Raw genomic sequence first — 20,758 nt, 5'->3', positions numbered from 1 at the left:
CATTTTAACCCCTCTTTTCAGTTTTAAAAAGGCTCCCAATGCAGCTTTCATGAGAAAAATAACAAGACAGTCCCTGCTGACAGAATTAGGTCTCTCTTTCTCTCCATCCCACCCACAGTTTTTTGTGACGGGAATCAGTCACAGAAATTGCGTCAAAATTATGCAGATATGTCAGGTTTACACCATCTAATCCATCACAGAACGTTGGCAGCAAAAGCTTATTTATTTGTTTAGTAAAATTTACACACCACTTGATTGTTAAAAACAACAACCTCAAAGCAGTTTACAAAGAGAATAAAACAATAAAATGATCACTAAAAAAACCCTCTTTAAAACGCCAAAAAGATAAAATCAGGAATAACCAAATGCTTTGACAACAATAATGTTTTGATCAGGAGATCAAAACATATATCAATCTTGAGCTGTTTCCTTCTAGGAATGAAGTCAGGGCTCCTTACCTAGCAACTGGGTCCCACATACAGAGAAAGGGCAAGTCACATTTTCCACCTCCACCCCACAAATTTAGCCCTATCGGCTGCCTCTGGATGGGCTGTGGCTGAATGTTGCCATTTGTAGGCGGCCTGTATGGCCGGCATTCAAAAATGAAGAACCGCTGACTAATATTCAAAAACCTCAAAGCAATTGGGAATCATAAGCTCCCAAGGCTTAGAGCATCTATTCCAGGATGACCACTTGGATTCCCACCAGAATGACTAACATAGCTAGTCTGAAGCATTCTGTGAGAATTGGCCTCTTCAGTGGCTAGAATAATAATTTGGAATTTGGACACAGCTTTAGGATGTGGTGCATTGTGGGAAACTCTCTGGAGCTTCAGCCTCCCCCCCCCCCAAAAAAAGGCACATTGGCTTGTTTACTAAGATCTTCTGCATGAGGAGTGGGACCATGGAAGGTGCCAGAAGCCGGCATGAGGGCTGTGTTGACATTTTGTCTGAATTCCCCCGGAATAAAGGCAAGCTTGTTTGAGGAGGGTTGTTCTGTTTGCCAAGCAGAACAATGAGAATCTGTTTCTGCTTTCTTTCTTTCGTTTTAATGTATTCTTGGGGCGGGGTAAACAAAACAGAAAAATGTGCAAACTGTTGATGGGACTTCACATCCAGAGGAGAGAAAGAGAGGCAGCAGGAAAGGATTCAGAAGAAGGATGAGGGAAAATCAGACATCGTCATCCTAAGTGGGGCATCACTATCATCTTCCTTGGCCAACCTCTCCACCGCCACCATAAGGAAGGATGTCTTCGTGAGGTCCAACTGGCATTGACATGGTCACCTGTGTTCCTACTGGGAGATGGAATGCTTCTCATCCGGAGAACTTGTCTTAGTGACATTGGCAGAGATGGACTTCCATTCTTCTCTATGATCTGTGCGGTGGGGATGGGGGATGTTGACCATGAGGCTGGATTAAGAGGGACAACAGTTCATCGCTCCATGGAGATGTGTCCCTGGATTGGTTTTGTACTCTCATGAGAAGCTACAGGTTCGGTGTCTCCTGACAGCTTCCATTGCAATCTCGTCAAAGTGGCTGGACGATTTACCTGTCTTTCTAGAGAGGTATGGTAACGGATGGTGGGACCTTCTCTGATTCTCTCTGTTCTCTACTTGTGGTGTATGAATGGTTGTGATGATGATGGTCATTGATTTGGACAGCTTTAAAAAAAGGGATGAGATGAATTCATGGAGGATAAGGCTATCAATGGCTATGTTTTGCCTCCACTATCAGCGACAATATGCCTCTGAATACCAGCTGGTGGAAACCACCAGTGGGGAGAGTATTGTTGCTCTCAGGTCCTGTTTGTGAGCTTTCTGCTGGGGCATCTGGTTGGCTGCTGCGAAAACAGCTGTGCTGGCTGGGGCTGATGGGAGCTGTAGTCTAAAGCAACTGGAAGAGGAAGTTGAGGAAGGTTGGTCTAGAATTTTCAAGCTCATGAATTTCCTTGGGGTTCTCTGGCTGTCCTTGTTAGAAACTGGATGCTAGAAAAGGAACACCCAGGAACAACTCCCCTATGTGGAAAGTGTCTGGGACTTCTTAGTTTAGAAAAAAAGGTGAGTCAGAGGCAACATGATAGAAATTTATAAAATGATGCTTGGCATGGGGAAAGTGGAGAGAGGCAAGTTTCCCACCCCACCCCCATAATATTAGAACCCAACGGAGACTATCCAATGAAGCCTAATGTTGGAAGATTCAGGAGAGATAAAAGAAAGTACTTGCTCTTGCAGTGCATAGTTAAACTGTGGAACTCCCTCCCACATGAGGGAGCGATTTCTGCAAACTTGAATGGCTTTAAAAGAGTATTAGACAAATTCATGGAGGGGAAGGCTGTCCATGGCTGCTAGCCATGTTGGCTAAGCTCTGCCTATTCAATCAAAGGCAGTAATGCTTCTGAATACCAGTTGCTAGAAGCCATAGTGGGGTGGGGTGGGGAGTGCTCTTGTGCTTGGCTCCTGCTTGCTGGTTTCCTGCAAGTATTTGGTTGGCCACTGTGAGAACAGGATGCTGAGCTAGATGGTCCACGGGCCAGATCCAGCAGGCAGTTATGTTGCTCATAGTGGATGTGTATTTGTCAGTATGTGCATGTGAGAGGGCTGGGGGGATCCTTCTCAATTGTCACTCATTTTTCAGGTAAGACCCTCCTCTGCCTTTGAAGTATGCACCAGATCCTGATCTTGGCTTCCTTATGTCTCTCCTCTCTTCCGGAAATCCCCGCTATTTACCAAAAGCCAACTGGAAATCCAGGTGTGTAAGACACACACAGAGATGACTCTGCCTGATTTTGCACATAACCACTAGATCTCTGAGCACAGTGGTTCCCAAAGTTGGTGGGTAATGCCTCCTGGGGGGATTAACTAGGGGGTGCTGAGAAGGAAGGGGGTGGCAGAGGGCACTGGAGGCATGAATGGCTATCAGACTTTGAGAAGCTGGTATCACGGGTCACGTTCATCGACTTTTTGGAATTTGTTAATCATGCTAAATCATTTTAAGTGGATTTTGAATAAATGCCCATCTCACAATGAGGTCAGGTTGCCTGTTTTTATCCATGTGGATGGTCAACTGATTGTTGGGGCCTCCAACAGCCCTCTCAGCCCTTCATCTGCCCCACACCCAAAGCCATATATCACGGCTCAGCACACATTCAGTTTTAACCCTTGCAATGGTCACCATTCTATGACACACCTCACTTTTACCAACAGTTTACTTAGCACTAAAACACTGTCCTGGCAATATTTTAAATAAATAAATAAATAAATCAGGGCCAAATAATTCAGGGAGCTGAGGTTTGTGAAGGGTGCTGAGTGACCACTATTCCTATCACAGAAATACAACTCCCTCTTCTGAAGGAGAAAATTCCTTTTGTGGGTTCAATACAGAGGCTCACCCCAAATTCCCTGTTTATCAGACTTTATTCAGTAATGCATTTCCATTATGGCACACTGTGTTTAGGAAAAATACATCATCTAAGCTGTTTCATCCTCTAGCCGACCGACCACCTTCTGCTAGTCCTCCACCTCCAACCTGAGTCTCTTAAAACACAACCCAAGGGTTGGTTTGTTTGTTTGCTGTATGCACCTTTTCTGGAGTTATTTTCCACTGTACCATTCAGCCCTTAGGTTCCTGCTCACAACTGCTTCTTTCTTGCTTTGTGGTCAGGACGCCCTGGCTTTCCTGAAAACGGGGTTTGCAGAATTTCTACCTCACTTCACAGGGAACTCTGGGAATTGTAGCTCTGTGGAGGTAATAGGGGTCCCCTAACAGCACTCAGGACCTTTAAGAAACAACAGCTCCCAGGATTCTTTGAGGGAAGCCATGCCTGTTTAAGTGGCGCCATAGTGCTTTAAAGGTATGGTGCGGCTGTGTCCGTACTGAAGTGACCTTCCTTCCTTCCTTCCCTCTCACCCACAGCAACACCAGCACCCCTCCAATACCTGCTGCAGCCAATGACCAAGCTAGTGCACACTCAGAGAGGAGCCACCGTCACCCTGCCCTGCATCCTGAGGACGCTACCCCAAAACTACAAGGTCAGGTGGAGCAAAGTGGAGCCGGCCGAATATATGGAGGTTGTCATCCTGATTACCAACGGGGTGCACCACAAAACCTACGGCCCGCTGGGCAGCCGGGCCAGCCTGAGGCGCAGCCACCGCTACGATGCCTCACTGACCATCTCTGACGTGGCGCTGGATGATGAGGGGCGCTACCGCTGCCAGCTGATCAACGGCCTGGAGGATGAGAGCATATCTCTGGTCCTGCAGTTAGATGGTAAGGGGCCTGGTGCGGCCATTTTCCTGAGGGCATGAGAAGTCTTCTTCTTCTTCTTCTTCTTGAGAGCCAATGTTGTGTAGTGGTTAAGAGCAGTAGACTCGTAATCTGGGGAACCAGGTTCATGTGTCCGCTCCTCCACATGCAGCTGCTGGGTGACCTTGGGCCAGTCACACTTCTCTGAAGTCTCTCAGCCCCACTCACCTCACAGAGTGTTTGTTGTGGGGGAGGAAGGGAAAGGAGAATGTTAGCTGCTCTGAGACTCCTTCGAGCAGTGATAAAGCAGGATATCAAATCCGAACTCTTCTTCTTCTTCTTCAATTAAATTAAATTTATATACTGCTCTTCCAAAGATCACAGGGCAATTTGCAAAATATAGATCTATGGAGGCCTTGCAAGACAGGTTGGAACCAGTGTGCAAGTATAAGCCAGTGTTGTGTAGTGGTTAGAGTGTCAGACTAGGACTTGGGAGAGATCAGCATTCAAATCCCCACTAGCTGGCAATGAAGCTCACTGCCTCTCAATGCTTTAAATCTACAATGTAAGTGGGGCCAATGTTAAGATTACCACTATGTATAGTTACTGAGCAATCCTAAGCCTGTTATGTTAACACTCACCCTCTGCCTTTTATTTTCAGTTTGTACTTTCAAATAAATTTAATAATGAAATACTTATTTTAAAAAAGGTAACTCAAAGCTCATCACCCCCTACTCACCTCCTCCCCAAAATTCTCTTACTCCTTCTCTCCAGGAATTGTCTTCCCCTACCAGACCAGCCAAGGGCGCTACAAATTCAACTATTTTGAGGCCAAAAAAGCTTGTCAAGAGCAGGACTCTCGCCTGGCAAGCTACGGGCAGCTTTATAAAGGTAACCCAATTTTTGCTGGTGTTTTATTACTCATCTGCTAGGGATGGTTTTTACTGCTTTGCTTTGTTTTGGTTGGGTTGGGTTGTGAGGTTTATTTGCTGCTGTGTCATTGCTGTTCTTCAGTGAGGCTTTTTCATGTTTTGTTATTTTGGATATGAGATTTTTAAAAATGAGGGGTGGTATATAAATGTTTTAATAAACAAACATCTATGATGCTGTGGTTGCCGAAGAGGCCCCAGTCTTGTGGAACAATCTACCAATTGAAATTCAGCAGGCACCTTCTGTCTTAGCTTTTAAACACACGAATGAAAACTTTTCTATTCCGTCCAGTTTATGCAGGCAGTTAATAATAAAATTTTCCACAGTTGTTAAGTTCATTTCTGATTTTATTTTTTATGTGCTTTTTATTGTGTGGTTTTATGTACAATTGTTGTAAACCACTTTAATTTTTTTAAAAAAAATATTAAATATATTTTTATATAACTATTTTTACAAATAAACAAATAGCTCCTCTGAAAGTTCCAAGGGCCCTCCAAATTGGCAGGGGGGGTTGTGGGTGCATTTTTGTGACATGTCATTGATACTATAGGCGCATTCATGGTTGATTTATACTGGACCATCCACACATCATTTTGGTTTATTAGTTCTTCCCCAATGTTTCCCCAGTTTTACATTATTTCCATCATGCAGGATAGTGCAACAAAAGCAGGACAGGAATAAAAACCAAACACCAAAAATGTTTGTGGCATAAAAAATACAGGAGGAAGCTACAAGACTTGCACTGATGGGAAACAAGGCAGCAGTACTGAAAGTGGGATTGTGTGTGACTGCCCCGAAACCATCTAAAAATAGACAAAGTCTTTGTTTGTGTTTCAGCCAAACTGTGTCTTTTTTTTTTTTTTTGGAATGAATAAGAAAAACTCATGACTCTTTCTCCTTCCGAAAGGAAAAGGGAAACCCTGAAATGCCCTCCTTTATTTCTTGACTGATTGCTTGTTTTTGTTATCCTCCACCTTGCGCTTCTAGAAACAACCCGATGAAGCTTGTTCTGGCATACATAGAGATGGTGAGAACAAGCATCCCCTGACTGGTTGATGGATGTTGCTTCAAGGTGTAGGCAGTGGACCAGAGGAAGCAATTGGTGCTCAGTTAACTTGTTGTATTGCATTTGTTGCTTCCTCTTCATTTAGCTTGGACAGAAGGGCTGGACTGGTGCAACGCAGGATGGGTCATGGAAGGAACGGTCCATTACCCCATCATTAACTCCCGCGAGCCCTGTGGGGGACGTCTTCTTCTCCCAGGGGTTCGAAGTTATGGCGCCAGGGACAAGCTGAAAGATCGGTTTGATGCCTTCTGTTTCAGTTCGGCTGTGAAAGGTATGTGGGTGCAGACGAAGCCAGAGGCTTGGCATGATTCATATACGAAGCAAATTTCTAGTCCCTACTGTTAGGAATAAACTTGTTTATGTAGCTCAGATTAATGGTTATCAGCAGTTGTTTCCTGGACTCTGTGTGCATCTCTGGACAAGCAGCTTGTTCTCTCCTCGGTCCTTTCACCTTTCAGTAAAAAGTGGCATTCTGCCTCGTAAGAGTGTTGTGAGGCTAGGGCTCTAGGTTTCATAACCTTTCCCAAACCAAGCGCCCAAGCATAATTTGTTTGGGCTTGACACAGACTTGTAACATACCCTTAAGCTCTCCCTCACCCCCATTCCTATCCCATATAAACAATCTCGTAAGTTATAAACGAAAAAGATCAATTTTATGGCATGAAAAGGCCATATATTTTTATGCTTTATTTTTCTAGTCTTTTTAATTTTGAAATAATGAGTGACTTGTCTAGAGTAGCACTATGCCAAAACAATTTTGATGAAATATTTCCTCCCCCTACCAAAGCGGCTTCTATTCCACCACCTTCATTCTTTAGAAATTATCTGTTGATTCTTGTGGGTCCCTTCCAAACCTGTGATCCTGTGTATGTGGGGTCAGAATCTATGAGAGGAACCTGCTGAACCAATTTTTGTTAAAGTAGTGACCTTGGCTGGCTAGTTAAGTACCATCATTTGCATTCCCAAGGAGGTTGCCATATAGACAAATGGGTGGTCCTTCCCCCCCACACACACACCCTGGGTGGAGGCTACATCATCCTAGGAGGCTTGTCTTGCTCTTGTGCTGGATTCCAAAGCTGTGGCTGCGAGATATACCTGGAAAACTAATGGGGAAGCAAGATCTGTTGGAGCGTTATTGCTGTGCGCCCCTCCATCCTAGGTGTCAGGGAACTGACATCGGAGCCAGAGGTGGAGGCAAGGCTCTCAAGCGATGCTGGAGAGGGGCCCAGCAGGGAGAGAGGGAGCTCATCGGCTGGGGAAGGAAATCAGCGTAACACCAGGGATAGAGGAGGGCAGATGGGATAATCGGCGAGGGGGCTCCAAGACTCTTCGCTGGAGACCAGCGGGGAGAGCACGGGTCCTCCGCTACCCACACCCACCCTGCGCAGAAGACTTCCGCGCAGGGAAAGTAGGCGTAGACTTGGCGTCAAAGAACTTCTTTGCTGGAAGAAGTTCAAGAAACGCCCACTGACGGATTCTGCTAGCGACTGAACAGCCACGAAGTGAAGGGCTGTCCAGCCAGAACAGGTTTAACCAGGCTACCTAGCCAGGAGTGGCGGTAACTTACGCACAAGCAACCCCTTATAACCATTACACTAGGGAGTATATATGTTGTATCTATGTGTAAATAAAACCATATATCCTAAAGATACCATAATCTCCATCGACCTTCATTCCAAGGAAACCAAACTATGGGAATACACAGACGTCCCTGGAGTCTCTCACTGCCTGAAGATTGGGGTGTGTGCAACAATGTGTAGGATACCTGTTAAAATATTATTCCAGTTCCTCAGATTTTAATGCTGAGCAGGAAGGAACTAATGAGTACTGGGGCTTGTAGTCTTTCTGCCCTGCTCCCTGCCATTTGCTAGTCTTTTCATACCCTGGCAGTTTCCACAAATTGTGCAATTCTCCTATATTATTTATTGAATGCATTTCTATTGGCCTTTCTCAGACCGGGATTCAAGGCACATTTCAAACCAGCAATTAAAACGCAGTTTGCTCTGATGGCGGCCAGTGATCAGCTTTGTCTTTCCCTTAGTTTCCAAAGGCCTGTCTGAACAGGAAGGCCTCAGCGTGCCGGCAGAAGGTGATACAAAGAGGGAACCAGTCTAGCCTCTCTTGGGAGCAGCCACAGAAAAGGCTCTCTCTCAGGTCATCACAAATCATGTTTATGGGACAGATAGAAGGTGCTCACCCAAGGATCTTGGCACCAAGGCAGATTTGTATAGGAAGATATTAACTTTAAGGTGGCTTGGGTTTCAAGCCATTTAGGGCTTTATAAGTCATAACCAGCACTTTGTGCCCAGAAATAGACTGGTAGCCAGTGAAATTGTTTTAACAAGGGAGTAACCTATTCCCTGTGGCTCCAGTCAGCAGTTTGGCTGCAGCATTTTGGACTAGCTGAAGCTTTTGAACACTTTTCAAGGGCAGCCCCATATTGAGCATATTACAGTAGTCCAGCCGGGTCGTAGCTAAATCCGTTGTGCATTGACTCTAACTCCCTCAACATCATTTCCTGCTTCTGCTTCTTCCCCCTCTGCTCCTCTACCCAGGCCGGGTCTATTTCATCCGGGGCCACATGAATTTCAAGGAAGCCACTCAAGCCTGCCGCAACGACAGGGCTGCCATCGCCAAAGTCGGGCAGCTGTACGCTGCGTGGAAATTCTCCCAGCTGGACCGCTGTGACGGAGGCTGGCTTGATGACGGCAGTGTGCGCTTTCCAATCAACATTCCCCGTGCCCACTGCGGGGGACTCACAAATCCCAGCGTCCACAGCTTTGGATTTCCCAGCAAGTTACGGAAGAAATATGGAGTCTACTGCTTCTCAGTGAAGTACAGAGGATGAGAGAGACAGAGAAGTTTAGATGCCAGCTAGGCCCAAAGAAGACCACACAAAATGACACATATACAACCCTTTTGCAAAAGATCTCTTGGAAGGTGTTAGTATGACATCGCACAGGGGCTTTTCCTCACCATGACTTTTCCATGATCCCTATCTTACTCTAAGGATGGAGTTCATAGGTCACAGGCTTTGGAATCACACAAACTGCCTTTGTGTATTCAAGTGTAGGTATTTTTGGAGCCTTGTTCTGACTTTTTCTTCTTGAATTTGTACAACCTCTACATTTTTCCTAGGTTTGGAGAGAGATGTCCCACCCACTACTGACACTTGGGGTCTATGTCTCTCTCTCTGTGCCTGTTTACATGCACACTCAGAACTAGTTTGTTCTCAGTGTGCGAGATCCCATTATCTTGCCCCAATTAATGCAATACTTGACTGCTTTTAGTAATAAAGTGAATACCTCCTAAACAGGCACTAACTTTACAACAAATGTCCTGTTAATATGGACATTTGCTTGCAAACCCAACCATTGCTTCACTACCTTATTAAGTATTCTTTTTAAAAATATCTAAACCTGGAATCTTGATTTTTATTCTTCCTGACTTCATACAACCTCCAGTTTTGAAGAAAGGTATCATGCCCACCTCAGTCATCTACTGACACTTGGGCCCATCTAGAATTATTTGGAGGAAGTCATGACTGGTTAAAGTGATATTGTAGTTCTTTAAATTATCAGAGATCAAGGACACTTCCTAGAGGAGTCTGGGGCTGATTGGAATTGGGAGTCTAAGCAGCTGGGGCTGATGGAAATTGTTTGTGAACACAGGATTTTATTTGAGATCTGGGAACAGAAACAAGATGTGGATCGAGTGTGAAATCTGGAAAACGGTGGGGCAGCCAGGAGTTACAGGGAAGGAATCAGGAGCCAGGTGATCCATTCCAAAAAGCAGGAGGCAAATTTCGACTTCTGTAAAGAGAAGAGGTCTGCTGCATAAAATTCCATCAGGAGCACAGGAAACAATGCACCATTCTAGACATGGATGCAGGGAAAGCTAGAAGGAGCAGAGGGCAGTTTGTCTGGCAACAAGTCTTGGACTTCTGTCTTTGTGGCTGTTTTCCCGCCTTCACCACACTTACCTTTTGCCTTGCTCTTTCCAGGCACAGGTCCATGCTTTAAAGCTCTGTGTCTGAGGGCTCTTTTTCCCTCTCTAGAGCTTTCCATGCAAAAACTGCTCTTTAGTGCTCAATTGGAGCAAACAGCAATTTAGGGTGTCTGCGGATTGCCATTTGCTCTGATTCAGGATTTTGCAGGGAAAGCTCCAGAGAAAAAATGGTGCTCAGACACAGTGCTTTTAAGAGTGGACCATGCCTGGAAAGAGCGGAGGAAATATGTGTGTATAAGAAGTGTGAGTCTTTGGCAAATGCTGGATGCCCACATTTTCCAATCAGCATGAAACCTCAGCCACATCTCCCCACCCAGAGACCACTTTTTTAGTGTTCAACACCAAAGATGAAAAAGTTTGACAAACATCCATTCATTTTTTTTAAAAAAAGTCTTGCTTAGGCAAATTGTATAGGGTGAAACCTAAAGGAGGAAGGAATCCCCTCCCGCAACAGCCAAGTGGAGACTGAGCATGCTCAATAGGCATGGCATGTTGACTGCCTGTTGTGTGTATATAGGAGGAATGGAAAATCGGGTTGGGATGCTGGGAAATGGAATGGAGTACCCTAAAAAAAGCTGGCTGGTTGGAACCTGGAACAGGAACACACCATGCAAGTTTCTGTTGCAGGTCCTGCTTGTTAGCTACAGTAGCCAATTGGCCTTCCATATTCAGAGGCATTATACACTTCTGAATAGCAGGTGCTAAGACAGAAGCAACAGAGGGATGTTGTTTTTGCATTCTGCTTTTATGCTTCTCAAAGGTATCTGGCTGTTGGAGGAAGAGTATGATCTAGGTCAATCTCAAAATAACCCAATGTAAGGAGGCTCTTAACTGTCATATTAGTTCTAGAAGATGGCTTAGAATAACATTTGCCAATCTGGTACCCTCCAAACTGGATTACAATGTGCTGACTGGATGGAAGTTGTAGTCCAACAACATCTGGAGGACACTAGGTTGATGAAGATTGGTCCAGAGTGTTCCATTCTGTGACTAATCACACTTAGTGATATGTGCTTTCTTGCACATGGATGCAAAGGGGCATTTTAATAAGTAAATGTAAATACATAAAATATTCAGTTTCATTGTGCATGTGCAGAGTGCTTTGTACCCTCAAACTTGGGATTTACTTCTAAATAAACATGCTGAGGAAGGAATGAAGAGCGTTGTGGCTATGATTAACAGAATCTTTCTTCAGGGAAAGAGAGCCATTGAATCCCATTGCACACCAGAAAAGTTTATAGAAAGTTAGCTATTCCCCACCCCGCCCCCCTGCCTGCCAGCGTGGTGGAAAGAACCAGCTTGCTGAATGCAATTGTAGTCTGCACCACCAGGAGATTTTCAGTTCCTTCTTCCATCTCTCATTCTCCATGACAGATGCCCAACCTTCTTCAGAAGGTTCAGAAAAGGGCAACTTCTATGAAGAAAGGTTGCAACATCTGGGACTTTTTAGTTTAGAGAAAAGGCAAGTACTGTAAAAGGTGACATGATAGAAATTTATAAAATTATGCACAGCATGAAAAAAGGGAACACAGAAAAGTTTCTCTCTCTCATAACACTAGAACATGTGGCTATCCAGTGAAACTGAAAGTTGGAAGATTCAGAACAGATAAAAGAAATTATTTATTCACGCAGCACATTATTAATCTATGGAACATGCTCTCACAGGAAGTAGTGACAGCCTTAAAAGAGTATAAGACAAATTTATGGAGGAGAGGGGTATCCATGGCTGTTAGCCATGATAGATATGCTCTGCCTCCATGGTCAGAGACAGTAATGCTTTCAAATACCAGTTGCTGGCAACCACAGGAGGGGAGAGGGCTCTTGTACTTAGGTCCTGCTTCTGGGTTTCCCATTGGGGCATCTGGTTGGCCAGTTGAGAACAGGCTGCTGGACTAGATGGGCCAATGGCCTGATCCAGCAGGCTCTTCTTATGTTATTTCATCCTTCTTTCCACCCACCCCACCCTACACTGGTTCTTAGCAAGGACAGCCTATGTGCTGATACTTTTGTTTGGATACAGTCATTCAGCTAGTTTGGGCCAGTCTTTGCTTTGTGATGGATGACTAGTTTCACCTTTTAATATATAGTTAGGAGGAAACAGGATTTCCCAAGGACAAGGAAACTCTGGATTTAGCAGGGAGAAACCTGGAGAAAACAGCTGCTTCCGGTGAAGATTGTACAAATGAGGGGGAACACATGGAAGGGGCACATATTCCACATTAAGTTGAGGTGTGGATGGGGCCTTGGTCTCCAGGGTTTCAGGCAAGAGTCCTTCCTAGCCCTACCTGGAGAAGCCATGAATTGCATGACAAAATAAAAATGAAGGACATGCTCCCCAAAGCTTGGTATATAGAACCCCGTTATGAGAGAGACAGTCATGCTAGTTCAGTTTTGGCAGAGAGAGAGAGAAGAGGAAAAAATGCTCATTGCACAAAGTAAAAAGTTATATTTTATATTGTCGCTGAGAAAGAGGGTGTCTTTAAAAGGAAATATTTAGTTATTAGAATTTCTTTATATATACACTCATATAATAACAACAATAATAAAAAAGAATAAGGGAAACGGAAGGCACCATTGTTGTTCCTTGTTGGTTTTTCATGCTGATTTATGCAAAATCAGTTCTGACGTGCTCGTGAATCTGGGATGATAGACAGTCACAGGTAAATCTTCATTCCTGGGGTTGATCAATCCCTGAAAAAAAGTGGGGTGTGGAAGCACAAATCACACAGTGCTTATGAATGGTTGCAAAGGGGCTGATTGGTTCTCCCAGACTGCTGGATTCTGCTAGGCTGAAGGCTACAGTATCTCTGCTGGCCACCTGCAGTGGAGGCGCTATAGAGCAGCAGATGCCAGGCTGGCTGTTCCCTCTTCCTATAAAGCTGCCCCAGTTTCACAGAGAGTAAGGTAACTGACCCAGCTGCCAGAGACCCCTGCAAGAGAGTTCCTAGCTCAATCCCTTCCACCATCCTAAACCCCTCCCACAACACAAAACAGACCAAAGCAGATAGAGATCTAGCCATCTCCATGTAAAGACTCACTTGGGATGCAGGTGAATGACGGCTGTTCCCACTGGCCGTTCTCCTGGCACCTGATGACAGGGGAGTGGCGCTGGGTGAACCCTTCTTGGCACCAGTACCGGATGACAGAGTTGATTTCGTAACGCTGCTTTGGTTTGCCAAATATTTGGGCATCTGCCACCTCTGGGGGTTGGCCGCAAAACACTGGAGAGAAGGTGGACAGGGTCAACATCTACTAGTATATTCTCAATCATGTGCTGCCCCAGCAAATTAGCAAAGGTCAGAACAAATGATACGATCAAAATGAGAGAGTTTGGGGTATGAACTTCTCCAATTAGGACCTTTCAGACTAATTGCAAGCTCTGCCTGGTTAGAAAGTCAGATTGATTCAAATTAGATGGCGAGATGAGACAGCCTTCAAGGAGGATTGGATAATGTTTGTAGATTACTTATAAAACTATTGTAAACATGCTAAAACACTAGCAGGTTTGGAGTAAGTAAAGCAATAAAAGCTATACTGAGAATAAGGTGGAGGGAAGAAGGTATAGATTAATTATAATATGCAGCAGCAGATTAATTATAATATGCAGCAGAGGGGACCATGGAAGGGTGGAGGGGAAGTCAAATACTGTGTGACTGTAAATTGGAAAATGTCAGATTAATTGTAAATTTGGAAATTCTATAAATAAAATAAAAAAGAAACTCAGATTCAGCTTGCCTTTCATGCCAATGCCACCAATTTTTCTGGTGCCTGGGACACAATAGCATGTGCTATCCCAATAGGTTGGCAAATATTAGATTCACTCAAAATGAGGGAGTTTCGAAGACAAACTTCCCCAGTTCAGAACTTCCAGGCTAATAAAAAACTTAGCCTGGACTTGTTTAAAGTTTGGATTCAGCTTGCAATTAATGTCACAGCAACACACCCTTTTTCATTAGTGTCTGGCAGGGCTGACCTGCTCATGAGGCAAGGTGTTGGCTCTTTTCTTTTATCACTTTCAAAAGATGCTTAGGTTTCCACACTGGTGGTAGTCATCCCCTACCTGTTTGCACCCAGGTATGCAGCCTCTGAACAGGGGGGTTAAATTTAAGCATTATGACTAATAGACACTGATGGCCGTAACCTCCATCAGCAAGTCCAAATTGCTTTTGTCAAAGTTATCGTCAAATATTATCACATCCAAAAGTGAGTTACTTATGCACATATATTTAGAATATGTCAGAAGGAGGAATATTTCAGCCTGGTTTTAAAAGAACTAATACTACCTATTTCTGAGATATTTGCACCTTCACACAAACGGGCACCACATATTTAGGCTAAAAAGGTAAAGGGACCCCTGACCATTAGGTCCAGTCATGGCCGACTCTGGGGTTGCGGTGCTCATCTCACTTTATTGGCTGAGGGAGCCGGCGTACAGTTTCTGGGTCATGTGGCCAGCATGACTAAGCCACTTCTGGAGAACCAGAGCAGCGCACGGAAACGCCGTTTACCTTCCCGCCAGAGCGGTACCTATTTATCTACTTGCACTTTGACGTGCTTTCGAACTGCTAGGTTGGCAGGAGCAGGGACTGAGCAACAGGAGCTCGCCCCATCGCAGGGATTCGAACCGCCAACCTTCTGATCAGCAAGTCCTAGGCTCTGTGGTTTAACCCACAGTGTCACCCACGTCCTTATTTAGGACACCTACCCACAAAAGCAGAAGTGCCTTTTTTTTCAACACAGCTCTGAGCACTGCATGCATGCTATTTTTTTTATTATTATTTTTTGCAAACTTACTTAATTGCAATCATGATACCTGATCAAAAATGGCAGCCGTCTCTGCAAGCTGTATAATACAGATCATTGGCTGTGCAACACAGCTGGCACTTATTTCTGCTCCCTGCCCAGGGGTCAGACGATAACATTTTGAAAACTGCTGCCTGTTGGGGACCATTACCTGCAACAATGTATACAGTGGTGCCCCGCAAGATGAACGCCTCGCAAGACGGAAAACCCGCTAGACGAAAGGGTTTTCTGTTTTGGAGGCGCTTCGCAAAACGAATTTCCCTATGGGCTTGCTTTGCAAGACGAAAATGTATTGTGAGTTCCTGCGGGTTTATTTTCCTTCCCCCCCCCCTTTTTCTAAGCCACTAAGCCGCTTATCAGCTGATCCGCTAAGCCGCTAAAAGCCGCTAAGCCGCTAATAGCGCTAATCCGCTAAACCGTCAATGGGCTTGCTTCGCAAGACGAAAAAAACGCTAGACGAAGAGAATCGCGGAACGGATTCTTTTCGTCTTGCGAGGCACCACTGTATATTGTTTCCCCCTTTTGAAGTTCAAAAACATGAATGACAAACATCACAAGTCTCGGTGGGCCTTTGGTCTTGGACTAGAGCGGCAATTCTGAGTCAAAGGCCACAGCTGGGAAGGCCCAGAGCTCAAGGCTTACCCAGCCCCATTTTGCAGGTATAGGACAGGTGGTAGTTACAAGGCACATCACTCCACTTCCCTTCGTCATGCCAAACAATCACGACACAGTTCTCTCCAGACAGGAAATAGCTGTCGGGCTGCCCAGGATGCCAGTTCTCATAAAGCTACTCAAGAGAGAAAGGAAAAAGAGAGAGAGTCACTACATGACAGCAAGCGTGAACAGTGTCCCTGTTCCAGGCCAGTGGCATCTTCCAAAAAGGTGCCAAGTTTAATCTCCCATAGCATGTCCAGGTAGGATTGGGGTCCTGGGAAGGTACTGCCAGTCAGTGCAGGCAATACTGAGCTTGATAGTCTGGTCTAAGGCAATTTCCTATGCTGATCCTACAACCCACCTTTCTCAGAATAATTAGGCACTGATCTGCATGTAACAGAAGCCTTTGTTTTTGTTTATTTATTTTAAAGCATGCATAATACAGTATTTTTTTTTTTTTGCAAACATCACTTACCAGAGGACTCCCCTCTGACCACTGGAAGTCGCCTTCAATTGTCCGGTCATTCAGGCCAATCCACTGATACTCCTTGTACCTATCTAGAAGCCAACAAGATTTGAGGATGGATGAAGAAGAATGAGGCACAGAGAAACGGCAATTAGGAAACTACCGTACTTAAAGTCGTTAACAACAGCCCTGCTGTGCCATCAGATGACTCTAGGTGGCAGCCTAGGATAATGTTCCAGGGTGGGCTGCAGTGTCCTTGAGGCTTCATGGGGAAGAGATACTTTCCTGAGTTTGGATTTGAAATTATAAAAACTCTCTCTTTGAAAGAAGTTGTTAGAGATGGCATGGGGAGGGCAAAAATGTCAATTCTGGTTTCTCTCCATTTCTTAGGTTTGTTTGTTTTTTGTTTAATAAAATTTTGTTTAAAAAAATTCAGTTTCCCCACCAATCCGCAATTTTTAAAAATTCATTCTGTATTGCACTGTGCTACACCACTGTAATCTTTTTCATTTTCTTTATATTGTTTAATTTTGTTTAAGTCTTCATGAAAAATTGTTGTGCATTTTAGTGCACATTTTTCCTAATATATACTTCGCTGTACACAGTTTTGCCTAATAAAATGCATTTTTGCATTTTTGAGGGTTATTTTCACTAGCTGATGAATTTGAATGCACACTTTCCCCTAATATACACATTTTTGTACTGCTGGATTACTGCCACATTAACTAAGCCCATGTTACTGAAACCCCTGGCGGGCATACTGTTGATGAAGTTCTGCTCTTCCGGTGTCATGATATTAGCCAGGTGCCCTCCGAGCTTCCTGCATTGGGTCTCAGCATCCTCCCAGCTTCTCCGGGTGGAGAAGTGCTTGTAACAGAACCCTTGGAAGCTGTCCCAGCCAGGCCGGCATTTTTCCAGGTCTTGGCAGAAAGAAAGGGGAGAGACAAAAATGCTTGTTAGACAGGCAATATCAACTAGCCTACTTTGCAATAAAAAGGTCGCCTGATTAAAGGCAGCTTAGCTACACTATGTGTGAAATGTTCCATTAGATCTGCACATTCTCACATTAAATATAAATATACAGGAATTTGCAGGAAATAAGCAATGGAATAAAGGTGTTATGACACTCACTTATAAGAAAAACGCTCCCTCCTTCATAACGTAACAATGGCCCAAAATAAAACCAAAAGTCCAGATTTTTTAACGTTGGGCAGCTCAAAGTTCCAGGGGGTCCCCCTCTCTTGTTCCTCAATGATCTCAAATATCAGCTTCCCTGGAATGGGTGAGAGAGATGCTGTAGCCTTGCCAGTGAAGGCTATTGACAGGAAGAGCATGACTCTCAAATAAAAGGCACAGACCTCTTGATTCCTGGCTTAGGTGCTGTTTCCTTGAAGACAGATATACTATTCTCCTTCCCTTTCTCACTTTGCTTTTAGTGTGGGTGCTGTGGCAAATTGTCGAGCTCACATTCTAGGCCAGCAAGTGGTACCATCCTCTGGAGGGTGGTGGTACTGTGTAGGGGTCATGCTAAGAGGCAAAGGGGTGGCAGGGGGATGCTGGGGGTATAAATCACTTTGAAAAGCTGGCATCTCTGGATCAAGTCCTTCTGTTTTGTTGAATTAATTAAACAAAATTGCTTTAAATGGATTTTGAATTAATGTGCAATTAATGGTTACTGTTCTGACTTTTATTGAGTTACTATCTTCCTTAGGAGAACATGCAGACTGTTATTCTGTATAATAGAGGGGTTGAGGGTACCAGGGATGGGTTTGTGGAACCGGGGGGTGGGGAGCTTTGGAACCACTGCTCTAGGCTTTTGGGATAGTCAGGACTGTTTAAATCTTTAAGATAGAATGGAAGACACAAAATCTACCCACTTTGGAAGAATGGCAGATGAAGATGGTAGACTACATGGGACTGGCGGAGATGACTGGCAGAATTCGGGACCAGGAGAAAGAGACAGTGGAAGAAGATTGGGAGAAATTTAAAGACTATCTTAACAAATATTGTAAAATTAATGAAGGCTAGAATGACATGGGTTTAAAAATTATTGGTTTTCAGCGGTGTTTATTAAGGAAAAGGAAAAGAAAGATAAAAAACTATGGGAAATAAGGGAGAGGATTTGCTGATTGGATAATGAAACTATAATACAGAAGGGGGAGGTATGAGGAGGTCGGGGAAATAAGGTTTAAGAAAAAAAAAAGGTTTGAAATTATACTTGTTTTTGTTTGTGTATGTTTGTATGTTTGCGATGTTGTTTGTGTTTATGTGCATTATTGGAAACTTTAATAAATATCAATCTAAAAATAAATAAATAAATCTTTAAGATAGAGAACTATGCTGTATGATACATGCTGTATGATTTACTTTCTGCTTATTTTGTAACCTTGCTGGTTGAAACAGCACCCGTATACTCTGTCACTTTTATTTCATGTAATGAACAGGTCTTCCTTTATTCCTCCAGTGTGTGAACTTCTTGTGAGCATAAGGCAGGAACACGTATTCATAGCGGACACATAACTCCAGTCAAAGATCTTAAACCTCTTGGGAGTGTCCATAGACAAGTGGTTGGTGGGCACCATGTGGGTTCAAACATATACCTTGCAGCAGACTCAGTTGTTCTACTCACCAATCTCACAAGCATCTCCTCCGTAGCCTGGTAGGCAAAGGCACCCTGTGTGGTCCCCTTCTTCAGTGCAGGTCCCTCCATTCCTACAGGGGTTTGGGATGCAGTCACCTGGAAGCAAATGGCCAGGAAGAGGATGCTCCAGTCAATGAAGGCAGGAACTTCACTTGCTGGGCAGAGCCATGCCCACTTAGAGGAGGGGCCTTTGCAAACTGCTGCAGGCACAACATTGCAACCATGTGCAAACAGACCCACACCATACATTTAAAGTCCATCAAGCTTCCCCACATCACACTAGGATGTCCCTATTTTCACGGGAGGAATGTTGGAAGGTAGGGAATAGGATGCCCCTATTTTCATCAGAGAAATGTTGAAGAGTATGCTATCCCAGCAATAAGGCTTGAAAATAGTGTTTTCGTTTCCCCCTGCCCCCATGTTTAATGGTGGAATGATTTTCTGGAGAGGCCTAGCTGGGGAGGCAAGAGTTAACCTTTTCCCCTACACTGCTGCTATCTCCAGGAAAAAACCGCACACACCCCTGCAACAATTTGGCTTTTAAACATCCAATAAAAGCTTTTTTTGAAGCTTAATTGCAACAAGTGATGAACAATTGGGGGGGGGGGGTTACAGGTAGGGAGGGGAGGCTTAACCTTTACATATTCAGTTGTGACCCCCCAAATCCTCCATCCCCCACTGAATTAGGCTTGAAAAAGGCTTTCTATTTGCTGCAATAGAAATGTCATTTCAAGCCATTCTGGTTGCTAATCTCCTACAGGGCCAAGTTCAAGACTTCAGTGCTAAAATACTGTAGGATAACTAGCCACATATAACCAAAATGCTTAAGTGTAATTAATACACGAAGGGGTTAATGCCAGAGAGTATTATGCCAGAGTCCTGCCATGTGTAGCTAGGTCACTCCCCTCACCATGGGAGGAAGGAAGCCAGGTATATTGTTTCCCTCAGTCTAACATGTGCACTCCAGTGTATAAAGAGGTCTGAGCTGGTTGTTCCAAGCTCAGACCACATGACTTAAGCACACACACATAGCCACCCTTGTGTTCTTATGCAAATAATTTAGGAACTTCCACCACTTTGGAACTAACATAAGTTTTACTGCCTGTGTTTTTTGACTGCTGTATGGAAAAGCACATGAATCTGGTTTTTGAAGCGTTTGGTCTTTTTCTGTGCTGGGGGAAGTGGGAAACTTTGGATGGAACTTAGAATGGCATATTTTAAAGGTCCAGCAGCCTACATTTCCATGTTTTAATCGGCTGCATTATTTTGTGGTTTTAATTCTCTACTGGTGTTCTCTCAACCAACACATGAAAGGCTCTATAGTTTACTTGACAGGCTGCATTATCCTTTATTTAAATCACCTTTATATTAATAAAGTAAAGGTAAAGGTACCCCTGCCCGTACGGGCCAGTCTTGACAGACTCTAGGGTTGTGTGCTCATCTCACTCTAGAGGCCGGGAGCCAGCGCTGTCCGCAGACATTTCCGGGTCACGTGGCCAGCGTGACGCTGCTGCTCCGGCGAACCGGCACCAGAGCAGCACATGGAAAAGCCATTTACCTTCCCGCTATAAAGCGGTACCTATTTATCTACTTGCACTTAAGGGTGCTTTCGAACTGCTAGGTGGGCAGGAGCTGGGACCGAACGACGGGAGCTCACCCCGCCGCGGGGATTCGAACCACTGATCATGCGATCGGCAAGTCCAGTGCCACCCGCGTCCCATTAATAAAGTAGGTAAAGCCTATTTCAGCACAGAGGTGGGGCAGATGACCATAAGGAGAGTTTGCTGGATCAGGCCATCTACCCATCTAGTTGAACTACATGAGCATCACAGCTCTGTGAATAAGTCATTTCTTTTGTTTGTCCTGTACCTTCCAATATTCAGCTTCACTGGATATCCTTAAATTCTAGTGTTATGGGAGAGGGAGACAAGTATGTCTCCATCCACTT

General features: G+C 44.4%; 2 protein-coding genes across 15 annotated transcripts in view; one reads left to right on the top strand and one right to left on the bottom strand.

Annotated features, from left to right (window-relative positions):
* The first annotated feature begins 209 nt into the window (after positions 1-209).
* HAPLN2 (hyaluronan and proteoglycan link protein 2) lies at positions 210-11,404 on the top strand. Of its 2 annotated transcripts, none has more exons than XM_079957044.1 (6): positions 210-1,580; positions 2,635-2,748; positions 3,913-4,266; positions 5,017-5,133; positions 6,324-6,509; positions 8,794-11,404. In XM_079957044.1, exons 2-6 carry the CDS (start codon positions 2,661-2,663, stop codon positions 9,084-9,086), a joined length of 1,038 nt encoding a protein of 345 aa, XP_079813170.1. In that variant the 5' UTR covers positions 210-1,580; positions 2,635-2,660; the 3' UTR covers positions 9,087-11,404. The 2 variants fall into 2 exon arrangements, with proteins under 2 accessions (XP_079813170.1, XP_079813169.1); XM_079957043.1 differs by having other exon boundaries at positions 212-1,565.
* A 1,273-nt stretch (positions 11,405-12,677) lies between these two features.
* The window catches only part of BCAN (brevican), a 49,420-nt gene continuing 41,339 nt past the window's right edge, over positions 12,678-20,758 (bottom strand). For all 13 annotated transcript variants that reach the window (XM_079956496.1, XM_079956504.1, XM_079956505.1 and 10 more), the window contains 6 exons: positions 18,799-18,906; positions 16,931-17,089; positions 16,179-16,261; positions 15,692-15,836; positions 13,285-13,467; positions 12,678-12,937 (listed from right to left, as the gene is read on the bottom strand). In XM_079956496.1, the coding sequence (XP_079812622.1) occupies positions 12,915-12,937; positions 13,285-13,467; positions 15,692-15,836; positions 16,179-16,261; positions 16,931-17,089; positions 18,799-18,906 (701 nt within the window). In that variant the 3' untranslated portion in view covers positions 12,678-12,914. The remainder of the gene's footprint in view (positions 12,938-13,284; positions 13,468-15,691; positions 15,837-16,178; positions 16,262-16,930; positions 17,090-18,798; positions 18,907-20,758) is intronic.

The sequence above is a fragment of the Podarcis cretensis genome (genome assembly GCF_951804945.1).
Source record: "Podarcis cretensis genome assembly, chromosome: 16".
In the NCBI taxonomy this organism is placed as follows: domain Eukaryota; kingdom Metazoa; phylum Chordata; class Lepidosauria; order Squamata; family Lacertidae; genus Podarcis; species Podarcis cretensis.
This window is presented reverse-complemented; position numbering and strand designations above follow the sequence as displayed.